This window comes from Mustelus asterias, chromosome 7 (genome assembly GCF_964213995.1).
Source record: "Mustelus asterias chromosome 7, sMusAst1.hap1.1, whole genome shotgun sequence".
Lineage (NCBI taxonomy): Eukaryota > Metazoa > Chordata > Chondrichthyes > Carcharhiniformes > Triakidae > Mustelus > Mustelus asterias.
The window spans coordinates 31,671,890-31,689,148 of record NC_135807.1 but is presented as its reverse complement, the minus strand read 5'-3'; the positions used below and the strand labels follow the sequence as shown (position 1 = coordinate 31,689,148).

The 17,259-nt window shown below is 46.0% G+C and overlaps 1 protein-coding gene across 1 annotated transcript in view; it reads left to right on the top strand.

Annotated features, from left to right (window-relative positions):
- The window catches only part of tg (thyroglobulin), a 387,985-nt gene that overhangs the window by 169,476 nt on the left and 201,250 nt on the right, over nucleotides 1-17,259 (top strand). Inside the window, exons 36-37 of the mRNA XM_078216995.1 lie at nucleotides 13,745-13,888; nucleotides 16,456-16,620. Of these exons, the coding sequence (XP_078073121.1) occupies nucleotides 13,745-13,888; nucleotides 16,456-16,620 (309 nt within the window). The remainder of the gene's footprint in view (nucleotides 1-13,744; nucleotides 13,889-16,455; nucleotides 16,621-17,259) is intronic.

Here is a 17,259-nt window from a genome sequence, read left to right as displayed (position 1 = left end):
CCCAAAGATGCACCGGGGAACCACCCCGCCCCCACTCCCCCCCACCGCCGCCCCCCCCCCCCCCCCCCAACCCCAGCATGGAAACCCCCATGTAAAGTTTGCATGACAATTGCACAGGAAGTTCCCTACATCCAAAACTACAACATAAATTGCAATATTTGCATAGTTCCGACTGTCTTACTGTAATGATTACCCAGAAAAAATTAGAAAATTTAAAACCACTTCCAACTTCTGGATAATTATAGTACTTCTGTACACCTAATGGTGACTGTCCACTCCCACTAGACACCTCCCCCACCCCCCCCCCCCCCCCGACTAATCGCCACCTCAATCAATAACCTGCCCACGCACCCATGAATGCCCTCTGCACCACCCAACTAACACACCCCTGACTAATCTCCCCCTAACTATGCCTCGACTACCCTCCCCATCCCTGATTACGCCATTGTCTGACTATACCCCCTCTAACTACCCCCTACCCTCTGTAAAGCTTTAGATGGGGTAGAGTTTGTAAAATGTGTTCAGGAAAAATTTCTACATCAGTATATAGAGGTGCCAACTAGAGAGGATGCGATATTGGAACTCCTATTGGGAAATGAGTTAGGGCAGGTGATGGATGTGAGTGTGAGGGAACACTTTGGATCCAGTGATCATAATGCCTGATCGTGGATAAGGATAGATCTGGTCCTCGGGTTGAAGTTCTGAACTGGAAAAAGGCCAAATTTGATTAAATGAGAAGGGATCTGGGAAGTGTGGATTGGCACAGGCTGTTCTCTGGTAAGGATGTAAATGGAAAGTGGGAGGCCTTCAAAGGAGAAATTTTGAGAGTGCAGAGCTTGTATGTTCCTGTCAGGATTAAAGGCAAAGTAAATAGGAATAAGGAACCTTGGTTCTCGAGGGAGATTGTAACACTGATTAAGAGGAAGAGAGAGTTGTATGAAATGTACAGGCAGCAAGGAACAGATCAGATACTCGAGGAGTATAAAAAGTGCAAGAAGCTACTTAAGAGGGAAATCAGGAGGGCTAAAAGAAGACATGAGGTTGCTTTGGCAGACAGAGTGAAGGAAAATCCAAAGAGCTTCTATAGGTATGTTAGAAGCAAAAGGATAGTGAGGGATAAAATTGGTCCTCTTGAAGACCAGAGTGGTAGACTGTGTATGGAACCAAAAGAGATGGGGGAGATACTAAATGGTTTTTTTGCATCCGTATTTACTGAGGAAACGGGCATGGAGTCTACGGAAAGAGGACAAACAGGTAGGGAGGTCATGGAACCTTTACAGATTAAAGGGGAGGAGGTGCTCGCTGTCTTGAGGCAAATCAGAGTGGATAAATCCCCAGGACCGGACAGGGTATTCCCATGGACCTTGAGGGAAGCTAGTGTTGAACTTGCAGGGGCCCTGGCACATATTTAAAATGTCAGTATTCACGGGGGAGGTGCCGGATGATTGCAGGGTGGCTCATGTTGTTCCGTTGTTTAAAAAAGGTTCCAAAAGAAATCCGGGAAATTATAGGCCAGTAAGTTTGACGTTGGTGGTGGGCAAGTTATTGGAAGGTGTGATAAGGGATAGAATCTACAAATATTTGGATAGACAGGGACTTATTAGGGAGAGTCAACATGGCTTTGTGCGTGGTAGGTCATGTTTGACCAATCTATTAGAGTTTTTCGAGGAGGTTACCAGGAAAGTGGATGAAGGGAAGGCGGTGGATGTTGTCTACCTGGATTTCAGCAAGGCCTTTGACAAGGTCCCTTATGGGAGGTTAGTTAGGAAGGTTCAGTCGCTAGGTATACATGGGGAGGTAGGAAATTGGATATGATACTGGCTCAATGGAAGAAGCCAGAGAGTGGTTGTGGAGGATTGCTTCTCTGAGTGGAGGCCTGTGACTAGTGGTGTGCCGCAGGGATCGGTGTTGGGTCCATTGTTGTTTGTCATCTATATCAATGATCTGGATGATAATGTGGTAAATTGGATCAGCAAGTTTGCTGATGATACAAAGATTGGAGGTGTAGTGGACAGTGAGGAAGGTTTTCAAAGCTTGCAGAGGGATTTGGACCAACTAGAAAAATGGGCTGAAAAATGGCAAATGGAATTTAACGCAGACAAGTGTGAGATATTGCACTTTGGAAGGACAAACCAAAGTAGAACATACAGGGTAAATGGTAGGACTCTGAAGAGTGCAGTTGAACAGAGGGATCTGGGAATACAGGTACAGAATTCCCTGAAAGTGACGTCACAGGTGGATAGGGTCGTAAAGAGTGCCTTTGGTACATTGGCCTTTATAAATCGGAGTATCGAGCATAAAAGTTGGAGTGTTATGGTAAGGTTATATAAGGCATTGGTGAGGCCGAATATGGAGTATTGTGTACAGTTTTGGTCACCTAGTTACAGGAAGGATGTAAATAAGGTTGAAGGAGTGCAGAGAAGGTTCACAAGGATGTTGCCGGGACTTGAGAAGCTGAGTTACAGAGAGAGATTGAATAGGTTGGGACTTTATTCCCTGGAGCGTAGAAGATTGAGGGGAGATTTGATAGAGGTGTATAAGATTTTGATGGGTATAGATAGAGTGAATGCAAGCAGGCTTTTTCCGCTGAGGCTAGGGGAGAAAAAAACCAGAGGGCATGGGTTAAGGGTGAAAGGAGAAAAGTTTAAAGGGAATATTAGGGAGGGCTTCTTCACGCAGAGAGTGGTGGGAGTGTGGAATGAGCTGCCGGATAAAGTGGTAAATGCATAACACTTTTAACATTTAAGAAAAACTTGGACGGGTTCATGGATGAGAGGGGTGTGGAGGGATATGGTCCAAGTGCAGGTCAGTGGGACTTGGCAAAAAATGGTTCGGCACAGACAAGAAGGGCCAAAAGGCTGTAATTTTCTATGGTTCTACGGTTCTATGGTTACATGATGTGGAGATGCCGGCGTTGGACTGGGGTAAGCACAGTAAGAAGTCTCACAACACCAGGTTAAAGTCCAACAGGTTTATTTTGCTACCAAATAAACCTGTTGGACTTTAACCTGGTGTTGTGAGACTTCTTTCTATGGTTACACCCACCCATGACTACATCCACCACCCGACTACACCATCCCCCAACCACCTCCCTCCTCTGTCTACACCTCCTTCCCTGTCCACCTCTCCCACACACACATTGATCATCCAAACCCACACCCCCCCCCCTCCTCTCCATCATTGACCATCCCCCTGACCCCACATTGACTACACCCGGTACTCACCATTCAAGCTCACTGGCCACCTGAACTACACTGCCCCCACCCCATGTGTCCCCACCCCATGTCCCCCCACCTCACCATCCCCAGGTCCTGCCCATTTACCTTAATATAAACCTTCTCCCTGAAATGGCATTCAAATACACAAAATAATCCAAAAGACTAATGGAGTGCTGGTCTTTGTATCTAGAGGTGTAGAATATAAGGGGAAGAAATTATGCTTCAGCTATGCAAAGCTCTGGTTAGATCACTCTTGAAATATATAAGCAGTTCTGGGCACCACACCTCAGGACAAATATAGTAGCCATTGATGGGTGTAGCATATGTTTACAAGAATGGTACCTGGACCAAGGATTAATATATGAGGAGAAAGTATGCAAACTAGGATTTTGTTCACTGGAATTTCAAAGGGCAGCGGTGATTTGATTGAAGTTTTCAAGAAACTGACAGTGTAGATAGAGAGAAACTATATCCGCATTGGGGCTACAGCTCCTTAGAAATTAGTGCCAGACTTTCAGGAGTGAAATTATGGAAGTTTGCAACTCTTTTCTACAATAGCAATTGAAGATTAGATCAATTGTTTTATTTTAGATTGATGGATTTTTGTTGTTATTAAGAGCTCTGTGATACGTAGCATTAGTTCGCAAGTCAGCCATGATCTAACTGAAAATGGCAGAACAGACTTGGCGGGGGTTGCTAAACAGCCTAACTTTGTAATATATGTTCCTTTGTTCCTGTATTTTAAACCGTGATCCTCTGTAGTATTCTAGCGCCATTTTTAGACCAGCATTGATTATAGTCCCCTAGCTTAGCAAAACCACATGAAACACGTTCCCTAGAAAACCCACCCACCCACTGTACCACAGCAAATGCTGTCAACTCTGCCTTTCACAGGGAAACCACATGCTTCCTGGAATACACCCCCACCCTAAATCATGAAGCGCATTCATTGCATGCGATAGATAACCACAGGCCAGGCATTTGTTATTCTTTGCTGAGTGGTCGGTCACTAGTCTAATCTTTATTTTAATCACTTGGGCTATGATGTGGCTTCACTTGAAGTGAACTGGAGATTAGCAGACAAGGATACTCTCTAGATTAATGTCATCTGTATACTCTGTCCTGTACCATCATATACGACACATCTTTCTATTCATTTAAGGGATGTGGGTCTAGCTGGCTGGCCAGCATCCATTGCCCATCCCTAATTGCCCTTAAGAAGGTGGTGGCAAGCTGCCTTCTTAAATCGCTGCAGTCCATGTAGGTACATCCACAGGGCTGTTAGGCAGGGAGTCCCAGAATTGTGAGCCAGTGACAGTGAAGCAATGGCGATTTCCAAGTCGGGATGGTGAGTGATTTGAATGGAACATGCAGGTGGTGGTGTTCTCATGTGTCTGCTGCCCTTGTCCTTTTAGATGGTCTTTGTCATGGGTTTGACAGGAGCCTTGGTGAGTTCCTGCAGAGCATCTTGTGGATGGGACACAGTGCTGCTACAGTGCATTGGCGGTGTAGAGAGTGAATGTTTGGAAGAGGTTCCAATCAAATGGGCATTCTTGTCTTGGATGGTGTCAAGCTTCTTTGCCGGAATTCTACCACCCTGCCCGCCATGGGAATCGGAACGGGTGAGGAGCAGACAATGGGAAGCTCCACTGACCTCGAGTGGGATTTTCTGGTCTCGAGCAAGGCCATAAAATCCCGCCCAGTGAGTGCTGCTGGAGTTGTTCTCATCCGTGCAAGTGGAGAATATTCCATCACATTCCTGACTTGTGCCTTGTAGATGGTGGAAAGGCTTTGGAGAGGGATCAGGAGATTAATTACTTGCCGCAGGATTCCTTGCCTATGACATGATCCTGTAGCCACAGTATTTATATGATATAAGGGAAAGAAAGACTTCCATTTCGATACAGCCTTTCATAACTTCAGGGTGTTCGAAAGTGCTATGAACCAATTAAATATTTTCTGAGGCACAGTCACTGATATAATGTATAAAATGTGATATCCAACTTTCACACAGCAAAGTCCTACAAAGAGCAAGGCCAAATTATCTGTTTTGGTGATAGAAACATAGAAACTAGAAGCAGGAGGAGGCCATTCGGCCCTTCGAACCTGGTCTGTCATTCATTATGATCATGGTTGATCATCAAATTCAATATCCTGATACCCCCCCTTCACTCCCATATCCCAAGAGCTATATCTAATTTCCACCAATGCCTTATACAATTGCAGCAAAACATCTCTATCCCTCTACTCAAATCCTGTTGCTGTGAAGGCCAACATACCATCTGCCTTCTTTACAGCCTGATGTACCTATATGCTTACTTTCAGCGACTAATGCAAGAGAACACCAAGGTCTCGCTGAATAATAAGAACTGATGTTAATTAATGGATGCATATTAGCCAGGAGAACTCCACCACTTTACTTTAAATAGCATTATGGTTTTTTTTATGGCGGAAAGGACTTCATTTTAACAGTCACAAAGGCAGCATTCAGCCAATACCATACCACTAGGTTTTTTAGCTCTAGCCAATGAACAGAGCTATTCCCATGGTTATTAGGTAAGACAAAAAAGAGGTTTAAATCTAAAAGAAAAGTGTAGTTGAAGCCACAATTAGATCAGCCATGATCTTATCGAATGGTGGAGTAGGCTCAACCCGTGCTCCTAATTCTTATCTTCTAACATTCAGCACTATATTCTGAGTTTTGCAAACATTGGTTGGTTAAGTACAGTCATCACTCTGCCTATTGCGAACAGTCGAATTTGATATGATCTGTTAATCATTGGGTCAACTGACTCTCATAGCTGGAGTTACATTGGCACTGAAGTTCTTATACCACATTATTCATTTGTTGGGTCTAAGGGAGATTCCCTTTCTCCCTTAGAACCTCCCCGCACTCAAAATCATGACATCAGATTCACAAGTGTATGGCTTGAACAAAATGACCAGCGAGACATATTCATCTGATAATTCACAATCGCTTTGTTCAATTACCCACAGGGCTCAGAGGATGTTTGCACTCAGCAGTCACAAAAAACTGTCACAACTAGTTACATTACCTGGAACTCTGTCCCATTGGAGGCTAACCACCTCCTTCCCCCTCCCCCGCCCCCCACCCTGTCTCCTAACTTAATACCTAACTCCATATCCTAACTTAATGCTTCCATTGGCATTGTAGGTCCCTTGGTGGAGTTGACCAGACCCTGCCAACTTGTAGGCCCCTCAGTGGAGTTGTCTAGACCCTGCCGACTTCCTTGACTGCCTGCAGTAACAATGGTTTCCTCGGATTTCTGCTCCCAATTATGCCATTTCTGTTCCTATCCCAAATTTGGCCATACTCCAAACTTTTGGTTCAGATTATCAACTTATCATCTCCTCTTTGATATTTCCTTTCTTTAAAAAAAAACAAGGGCTTTCCTTGATAGACACAAGTTGCCTATTTCCTTCTGATGTTTGACCTCAAGAAGGCCAGGCTGACACCCCTGATCCTTGCATTTACATCACATTGGAGCTGAGCTCCTTCCATCGTCATCAGGCAATTATCTATTCCCCCATTGTAGGTGTGGGACACATATGTTTATTGAGCCTTATTTCTCAATTGAGCTATGGTTATCTGCTCCCATCAAAATTTGTAACTCCAGCAAAAGCTCAAACTAGGAATTAACCGGTTGTTTGATTTGATTTGATTTTTTATTGTCACATGTATTAACATACAGTGAAAAGTATTGTTTCTTGTGCGCTATACAGACAAAACATACCGTTCATAGAGAAGGAAATGAGAGAGTGCAGAATGTAGTGTTACAGTCATAGCTAGGGCGTAGAGAAAGATCAACTTAATGCAAGGTAAGTCCATTCAAAAGTTTGACAGCAGCAGGGAAGAAGCTGTTCTTGAGTTGGTTGGTACATGACCTCAGACTTCTGTATCTTTTTCCCGACGGAAGAGGGTGGAAGAGAAAATGTCCGGGGTGCGTGGGGTCCTTAATTATGCTGGCTGCTTGCCGAGGCAGCGGGAAGTGTAGACAGAGACAATGGATGGGAAGCTGGTTTGCGTGATGGATTAGGCTACATTCACGACCATTTGTAGTTCCTTGCGGTCTTGGGCAGAGCAGGAGCCTTACCAAGTTGTGATACAACCAGATGCTTTCTATGGTGCATCTGTAAAAGTTGGTGAGAATCGTAGCTGACATGCCAAATTTCCTTGATCTTCTGAGAAAGTAGAGTGCCAGTGGGCTCTCTTAACTATAGTGTCAGCATGGGGGGACCAGGACAGGTTTTTGGTGATCTGGACACCTAAAAACTTGAAGCTCTCGACCCTTTCTACTTCGTTCCCATTGATGTAGAGAGGGGCATTTTCTTCTTCTACGCTTCCTGAAGTCGATGACAATCTCCTTCATTTTGTTGACATTGAGGGAGTGATTATTGTTGCCGCACCAGTTCACCAGATTCTCTATCTCATTCCTGTACTCTGTCTCATCATTGTTTGAGATCCGACCCACTATGGTGGTGTCGTCAGCAAACTTGAAAATCAAATTGGAGGGGAATTTGGCCATACAGTCATAGGTGTATAAGGAGTATAGTAGGGGGCTGAGAACACAGACTTGTGGGATACCGGTGTTGAGGATAATCGTGGAGGAGGTGTTGTTGCATATCCTTTCTGATTGTGGTCTGTGAGTTAGGAAGTTCAAGATCCAGTCCTATCCTGAATTGTTGTCCTTCAGGGTAGGCAGAATGCATTTTTGGCTGGACATTTTGTCAGTGGAAATACCACTCATGTTGCTACTGCACAACAGCAGTGTGAAACATCTAGCTTCACCTGTTGCTCATGTTTTTGAGACACCTTACTCTGCCAGGATAAATTGAATTATATTTTGCACTTTTCAGGCTCAAACGTGGTGGCCTTAGAACCATTAAGATGAACAAAGAAAAGTACAGCACAGGAACAGGCCCTTCGGCCCTCCAAGCCTGTACCAATCATGATGCCCTAAATAATCCTAAAAAAACCTTTTGTCCTTACTCGGTCTGTTTCCCTCTATTCCCTCCCTATTCATGTACCCATCCAGATGCTTCTTAAATGTCACTAATGTGCCTGCTTCCACCACCTCCCTTGGCAGTGCGTTCCAAGCGCCCACCACTTTGTGTGAAAAACGTCACCTGCACATCTTCCTTAAACTTTCCCCCTCTTATCTTGAACCTGTGCCCCCTTGTAATTGTCACCCCCATCCTGGGAAAAAGCCTCTGACTATCCACCCTGTCTATGCCCCTCATAATTTTGTAGACCTCTATAAGGTCTCCCCTCAGCCTTCTTCTTTCCAGTTAAAACAATCTTAGTTTATTCAACCTCTCCTGATAGCCAACACCCTCAAGACCAGGCAACATCCTGGTGAACCTTCTTTGCACTGTCTCCAAAGCTTCCACGTCCTTCTGGTAGTGTAGTGACCAGAACTGCACGCAATATCCCAAATGTGGCCTAACCAAAGTTTTATATAGCTGCAACATGATTTCCCAACCCAATGCCCTGGCTGATGAAGGCAAGCATGCCAAATACCTTCTTAATCACCTTTGCCATCTGCGTTGCCACTTTTAGGGAACTGTGGACCTGCATGCCCAAATCCCTCTGTATGTTAATGTTCCTAAGGGTTCTGCTTTTTGCAGTATAATTCACACCTAAATTTGATCCTCCAAAATGCATCACCTCACATCCATCTGCCATCTCTGTGCCCAAGCCTCCAATCTATGTATATGTGTGATGCACAGTGAGAAATGAAATGATAATGGGTTGCCATTATCCTGCAGGATAGCTTTAATACACCCTATTTCAGCATCAAGCTTCTACAGTGAGCAAATGGCCCAGGCCCTATTTATGAATTTGTTGATGAGGCTAATCTTCTGGTGCATGGAGCTGTAGGAATCCATGCAGATTGACCAGTGAAGGTAGGCTTGCGGTTGACAGTAGCAGAGAAGCCACTGGCTTCTGAATCAGTATGTGGAGGGATGGGAGCTCGTTAGACTGCTTCATTTCAAAAGTGATTTTGAGCGTGGGATTGAGCACATTAAGATGTGTAAGGAAATTCTTATACACAGCTGCATTTTCAGAGATAACATTAATAATTATCTTGCACTTATGGCCCCTGGTTTTGGATCCTCCATAATGGAAATAATGGTCTGGATTTTATGCCTGGCCCCCACCACCCAGTGTATTAGAAAATGGGGATGGAGTGGGATGAGGGGCTCATAAAATGCAACACGGGCATTCCCACCTTGCGGCCCATCCGACCTGTTTCCCATTGTACAGTGGATGGGGAAGCAAGCCCGCCCTAGGATCTATTGAAACCCTTAAGTGGCCAGTTAATAGCCATTTAAGTGCCTCATTCTGCCTCTGCTGCTAACTTACCCAAGGCAGGGGATAGTCCACACTAGGTGGGAAGCCTAACAGCTTTTGCTGCAAGGACCAGTGTTGGACATGGTGGGGGGGGGGACCTTATTTTGGTTATCGCTGTGCCCAATGGAGGCACCCTTTTCCCAAGCTCATACCCACTCTTTAACCCTTCACCTCCACCCCCAGCCCCTCAAGTCCGGCCCCCACTCCTCACTGGGATCTGTTAGCCAAGTCCCTTCGATACCCCAGACATACCTTGGAAGTGGCTCTGTAACCTGGATGTAGTATTCACACTGGTCACTGCTGGAACCTAGCTCTACAACCATATAATATAGATAGCAGAGCAGGTGATGTGTTGCAGCTGCTGAATGTGGGTGTTCCTGGACACATGGGTCCAGGGCAAACATGATTGCAGGAACTGCCTGAGGCTTGAGGAACTTCAGCTCAGAGTCATTGAGCTGGAGACAGAGCTGGAGACACCGCAGGAAGGGGTAAGTTACCTGGACACTTTGTACAGGCAGGTAGTCATACCCCTTTCAAGTTTAAAGTTTATTTATTCATGTCACAAGTAGGCTCACATTAACACTGCAATGAAGTTACTGTGCAAAGTTCTTAGGATAGGGTCTTCTGATTTGGTCAGTGGTCAGGGACAGGAGGGTGTGGCTGTCGGTGAGGCAGGTAAGGGGACCCAAAAGGTGGAGGAGCCTCACCCTTTGCAATCCTCCACAGGTCAGAGGTTCTTGCAGCCTATGTGAATGAAAGTGGCGGCTGCAGGGTGGGTGAATAAAATGACCTTGGAACCATGATACAAGAAGCCATTCAAGCAGGTGGAGTTAGTAGGTATATTATGGTAGTTGGGGACAGTATAGTCAGGAGGATAGACACAGTCCTCTGCAGTCGTGAGCAGGAGTACAGTGTTGCCTGCCCAGTGCCAGGATTCGGGACATCTTCTCTGGGCTGCAGAGGAACTTGCAGTGGGAGGGGGAGAATCCAGTGGTCATGATCCACATAGGTACCATGGACATATGTAGAACTAGGAATGAGGGTGTGCTGAGGAAGTATGAACAGTTAGGGGCTAAAATAAGAAGCAGAACCTCAAAAGGTAATAATTTCTGGATTACTACCTGAGCCACAAGCAAATTGGCATAGGGTAAATCACAGTAGAGAGTTCATAAGTTCATAAGATATAGGAGCAGAATTAAGTCATTTGGCCCATCAAGTCCACTCTGCCATTCAATCATGGCTGATATGCTCCTCATCCCTATTTTCCTGCCTTCTCCCCATAACCCTTCAACCCATTACCAATTAAAAATCTGTCTAACTCCTCATTAAATTTACTCATTGTCCCAGCATCCACCGCACTTTGGGATAGCGAATTCCACAGATTCACAACCCTTTGGGAGAGGTAGTTTCGCCTCAACTCTGTTTTAAATTTGCCACCCCTTATCCTAAGACTATGACCTCTTGTCCAAGAATGCCCCACCAGCAGAAGCATCTGCTCCATGTCTACTTTATCCATACCTCTTATCATCTTGTATACCTCAATTTGATCTCCCCTCATTCTTCTAAATTCCAGAGAGTATAGGTCTAAACTGCTCAATATCTCATTTATATAGCTCATTTATATAGCTCGAAGATTAGTGTGGGAGAAATGGGTTTTGACTCATGGGACACTGACACCAGAATTGGGGAATTTGACTTACCCTGCTAATCCCCCTTGCACTGAGGGTGGGATTTTACAGCCTTGCTCGTCCCGAAACCGTAACTTCCCACCCGAGGTCAACGGACCTTCCCATTGTCTGTCCCTCGCCAGCTCCGACGCCCGTGCCGGGAAGAGCGGTAAAATTCTGGCCTTAGAGTCAATTTAGCGTTGGAACTGTGCTGTTGGAATGGTTTTCATCTGAACTCTGCTGGGATGAAAACTCTGGTGAGTCGTGTAACTCGGGCAGGAGAGAGGGATTTAAACTAAATAGTGGGGGGCAAGAGATCAAGTTTGAGAAGATGTAATGAATTAAGCAGAGAAGCCAAGGCAAAAGACCAAGGTAGGCATATGGGAAATTATAATCGGAGCATCACAGGCAGGGACAGAATGTACTAATCTAGGCAACAATCAGCAGATAGAGATAAAGGTTCCAAAAAGAAATAATAGACAGAACTAAAGGCTCTGTATCTGAATTCATGTTACATTCATAACAAAACAGATGGATTGCCAGCACAAATAGAAATAAATATGTATGATCTGATACCAGTTGCAGAGACCTGGCTGCAGGATGACAAAGACTGGTATTGTCCTGTGTCTAACAGCACATGCTATGCGCTTGCCAGTGACATCGAGTAATAACCAAGATGCATAATCATAGAATCCCTACAGTGCAGAAGGAGGCCATTTGGTCCATCAAACCTGCACCACCAGCAATTCCACCCTGGCTCATTCCCCATAACCCTAAGTACTCACCCGGCTAATCCCCCTGACACTTAGGGTGGGATTTTACAACCTCACTCTAACGTTTTTTACACAGAGAGTGGTGGAGGCCTGGAATGCGCTGTCAAGTAGGGTGGTGGAGGCAGACATGCTGGCATCGTTTAAGACTTACCTGGATAGTCACATGAACAGTCTGGGAATGGAGGGATACAAACGAATGGTCTAGTTGGACCAAGGAACGGCACAGGCTTGGAGGGCCGAAGGGCCTGTTTCCTGTGCTGTACTGTTCTTTGTTCTTTATTCACCCATCCCAAAACCATAATTTCCCACCCGAGGTCAATGGCCCTTCCCATTATCTGTCCCTCTCCCCATTGTCTGTCCCGTGGTGGGCAGAGCGGTAAAATTCCAGCCTAAGGGGGTGGAAGGTGAAGAGTTAAAGGATGGGTGTGAGCTTGGGAAAGGGGTGCCTCCATTGAGCACAGCTCCCGCCCCCCCGCCCCCGCCCCCCCGTGTTCAACACTGATCCTTGCAGAAAAAGCAGCTGGGCTTCCCATCTGATGTGGACTGCCCCCTGCCTTGAGTAAGTTAACAGCAGAAGCAGAATGAAGCACTTAAATGGCTATTAATGGCCTTAGACTCAATTTAGCCTGGCCAATCAACCTAACCCGCACATCTTCGGAGTGAAAGGAAACTGGAGCACCCGGAGGAAACCCACGCAGACACGGGGAGAGTGTGCAGACCCCACACAGTTACCCAAGGCTGGAATTGAACCCGGGTCCCTGGCGCTGTGAGGCAGCTGTGTTAACCATTGTGCCACCATGGCACCCAACTTAAACAGTCACAATGCTTTATTTTACTTAAAGTCTGCTTAATCACTAACTATCCCAATTACATAAACCACATGCTTTCTTATGTGTGTGATATCACCCGTCTGTCCTCAGGTTGAAGTTATTTGCTAATGAAGTCCAACTTCGGGTCAGCTCCTGGAATGTTAGTCTGGGTTCTCCTGCTTTGCTTGGGCCGGAACTCCAGAATCTCGCCCGTCACAAAATTGGCACAGGCCAGAGTTTGACAACAGAAATCTCCATTAACCTCGGGTAGGAATTGCCGGTCTCACCCAAGCAAGGCTGTAAAATCCCACCCTTGGTCTCCAGCCTTCCCTTCTTAGTGCGTGACCACAGCCACTGGAATTCAGCTGATCAGTGGTATTGTACTGTTGATTAACTCATCTCTCGGACCCATCCTGCTGGTTGGTCAACTAATCTCATGTTATTCTTCGCAACATGGCACAATGGACCCCACCTCATGGTGAGGTTATCTCCAGCTCCAAATGTGATCGGTTCTGTTGTGATGGTGTTGAAGTATAACATCACAGCAAATACCACATCTTGTGATTAAACAGTTCCCAGTGAGCTTGTTATCATTCAGGATTGTGATCAGCAGTCTCTGCTCATATACATCTCTCGACTGTTTTCTGGCAATTTTCTTTTTGGATTAACCCTCTCCTTTCCCTCTCTCTCTTCCTTTACCTTTTATGTCACAATATACCATGCTTTCATCCATTACGCATGTAGAACTGAGAAGACCTTTATCGTTAACGAGAGCAAGGTGAAAGGCGTCACACACCATCCTCTACACCCCTTAGGGTTGAAAGCATTATATTTACGTTTTGTGACACGGTCAATGTATTTTTCGATTATCATTGATTTTAATCTTATGATTTGGTTGCAGTGTCAATGGATAACTGGCACATCCTCAAGGTGTCTCCGGTCCTCGATCCCACAATAACCTCCTTTGACGTTTTACACGTTGATAGTGATACTTCGCTGATGACTAAAGATTTTAGGAACAATGCCAGAGACTGGTGCCTGTCAGGTGAATATGAGCAAATAGCTGATCTCTATGAGAAGGTGCTTCATGCTGTATTAGTATTAATATTTGAGAATGACTCTCTCGAGCCAAAATAATGCCCAATATGTGTTTATGATAGAGTTTGCTGAATTTATTTGTTGGGTGGAGCACATTGACCCTATGATATGCTCTTAAGTTCCCAGTAAGCACTGAGACTGCCTTCATTGTGTCTACAGTGTGAAGGAGAGCGCTCTAACATTGGTCAGTTTTCTATTCAAAGGATAACTCATTAAGGACAGGCATATTAATGCATGTTTCTGTAGGTGAGTTTAGTTTCATTTTATTTTTATTTAATTCCTACCTTTTTGTGGGGTGCATTTATGGCCTCAAGTGAGGGATTCAATGCTGATGAATGGACAATTCCTATTTTAGGCACCCCCCCCCTATCCTCGCCCCCCCCTATCCTCGCCCCTCCCCTATCCTCACCCCTCCCCCTCTCTCCCCCCCCCTCTCTCCCCCCCCCTCCCCCCCTCTCTCCCCCCCCCTCTCTCCCCCCCCCCCCTCTCTCCCCCCCCCCTCTCTCTCCCCCCCCCCTCTGTAGCTGTAGCCTTGTGGTAATATTACAGGGCTGGTTATCCAGAGGCCAAATCCTGCCAAGATAGTTTGAGAATTTCAATTCAGTTCCTTAAAAGAAAATCTGAAAATAAAAAGCTGGTATCCGTAAAAGTAAGCATGAAGTTGTTGGATTGTTTTAACAGCCCAAATGGTTCACTAATGACCTTTATCCCAATTGGCATAAATGTGACTCCAGGCCCCATATAACTAAGTCTTAAGTACCCTCTGAAGTATCTTAGCAAGTAACTCAGTTGTATCAAAGTGCTAAATAAAGAATGTGTCCATCAAATGCTCAAGGCTCTAGTGTTGGACAGCAAAGGTCAGTCATGTCCAGGCAATGGTCAGGACTTTCAATTCTGTGTCAGGAACCCAGATATGGTTCAGTTCCTGGTCCTGATTCTACACAGCGTGTTCCAGACTCACCCGCCTGGAGTTTTGAAAGACCAGGCCAATTAACGGCAGGGAGTAGGCTCGCTATCTAATCAAGTATAGCGAGCAGGTTCCTGAGGCTGGAGGGCCAATGGGGGACCCTCAAACAATGACATATCAGCAGCCCCCACTGGCTGAGGTGGGAGCTGTCCATTTGTGATGGAGAAAGGGCACCTCAGCATCCAGGCACCTTCTGAGGAAGAGGTCAGGTTTTTTTGAAATTTAAAATGGCCGCAGCTGCCTGGTTATGGTTATGGAGAGATGACAACTCCACAGGAAGTCAATGGCTGTGCTGTAGCCCAGCAGCCATGACTGGTGCAAGTGGGGAGTGTCCCTTGCAAGATTAATCAATGCCACAGAAACATCACCACCACAACCACCCCTCCACCCTTCCCAATATGATCCCTCCATGATTTCCAGTGGTCGAAGCCAATGTCTCTTGCCTGCATTGCTGATTAGAAATCCTTGTCAGTGTGGGGAAGCCCTGTAATTGGCTCTAATGATCCCGCGTTGGTTACCCGCCATTTGTCGATCTGACTCAGGCCCAGCTTCTCCAAAAATGGCTCAGGGTTGGGCTTGTAATGCTGAATTGGAATACGGTCCAGGGTGCAAAAGTGTGGGCAGGCCCGCCAATGTTTCCAGACAGTACTCATTTCTAAAGGTTAGAACGAACAGTTCTGACTCACTTTCGGCTACAGTATGAGATAAACATCAGGAGAGATGTAAAGCAGGCTTCAGCCACCTCATCACTCACCTTATAATGTCATAGAAACATCTGGCACAGAGGAAGATAATCAGCCCATTGTATCTGTGCCATCTCGTTGATGGAGGTGTCCAATTTATTTTCATACTTAAACTTTTATTCGATAACGCTGCAAATTAGTCCTCTTCAGATATATGTCCAATTTGCTTTTAAAAGTTCCCATGGAATTTAATTCCACAACCCTTTCAAATGGTGGGTGGATTCTTACCAAAAAATGGCAGAGTGTTGACTCTGGCAAGAAAGACGGTATGTTTCTCTCCAGATCTTACCACACTCTGTGACAGAAAAACAGCTGGGCGTGCTTCAGCTGTGCTGAGATCAGGGCGCCATGTTTAATGGGTGTGCCGATCAGAGTAAAAAATAACCTCCACCCCACCACAGAGGACTCAGGGGCTACCTTCCACAAAACCCCCCCATCCTCCCCCCATCCTCCCCCCATCCCCCTGATCCCATCCTCCAAATCAGAGCTGGCATTCACCTACCCCCTCGTCTCCGAGTGAGGCAGGATGCCAATTTCTCTTCAGTTGGGATGGACAAGGGCTCTTTGCTTCATCTTTCTTCGTCTGCTGTGCGTCAAAAGTGTTGGAGTGGGTTTGCTGCTTGGGGTGGGAGAATAATTCTGTGTAGAGTTCAGATTTACCACCTTTGCTCAAACTCGCACAGACTCCAGTGACTGCAATTAAAAAGGGAATGTTAAGGTTATGGATGGTTCATTGTGCCTCGGAAAGCTGATAGTTAGAATGTTGAACCATCCCTTACACATTTCTGTTTCTTTCCTTTGCAGCATGTGTTTCCAGCCATGCCTGTGTCACAGTTTCTCTTCAGCCTCAGCCATCAGGGGTCCGATGCCTCTTTTATCCTGACACGCATAGCTGCCGACCTGGTCTGCGAGGCCATGACTGCCGAATCCTGCTCAAGGAAGCAGCAGAAGAGATTTACTACAAGAAGGGTGAGTTCCCTCAACAGTGCATATGTTTATTGGTTGTGTTGTCATTTTTGACACCATTTTATTTATTGCTGCCCCCCCACCCCCCCCCCCCCCCCCCAGTCCAGGGTGTGACGAGTGGAGTCCCGCAGAAATTTCTGCTGGGGTCTCAACGTTTTACAGTTTATATCAATGGCTTTGAGGGCGGCACGGTAGCACAGTGGTTAGCACTGCTGCCTCACAGCTCCAGGGACCTGCATTCGATTCCCGGCTTGGGTCACTCTCTGTGTGGAGTTTGCACGTTCTCCCTGTGTCTGCGTGGGTTTCTTCCCGGGTGCTCCGGTTTCCTCCCACAGTCCAAAGATGTGCGGGTGAGATTGATTGGCCATGATAAATTGCCTCTTAGTGTCCTGGGATGAGTTAGAGGGATTAGTGGGGTAACTATTTTGCGTTATGGGGATAGGGTCTGGTGGGATTGTTGTTGGTGCAGACTCGATGGGCCCAATGGCCTCCTTCTGCACTGTAGGGTTTTTATGATTCTATGATTTAGATGGGGGGAGAGAAGGCGTGGTAGCTAAATTTGCAGATGACACAATGATAGCAGGAAAGTATTTGGTGAAGACGACACAAGGAGTTTGCAGATGGATATAGATTGGTTCAGTG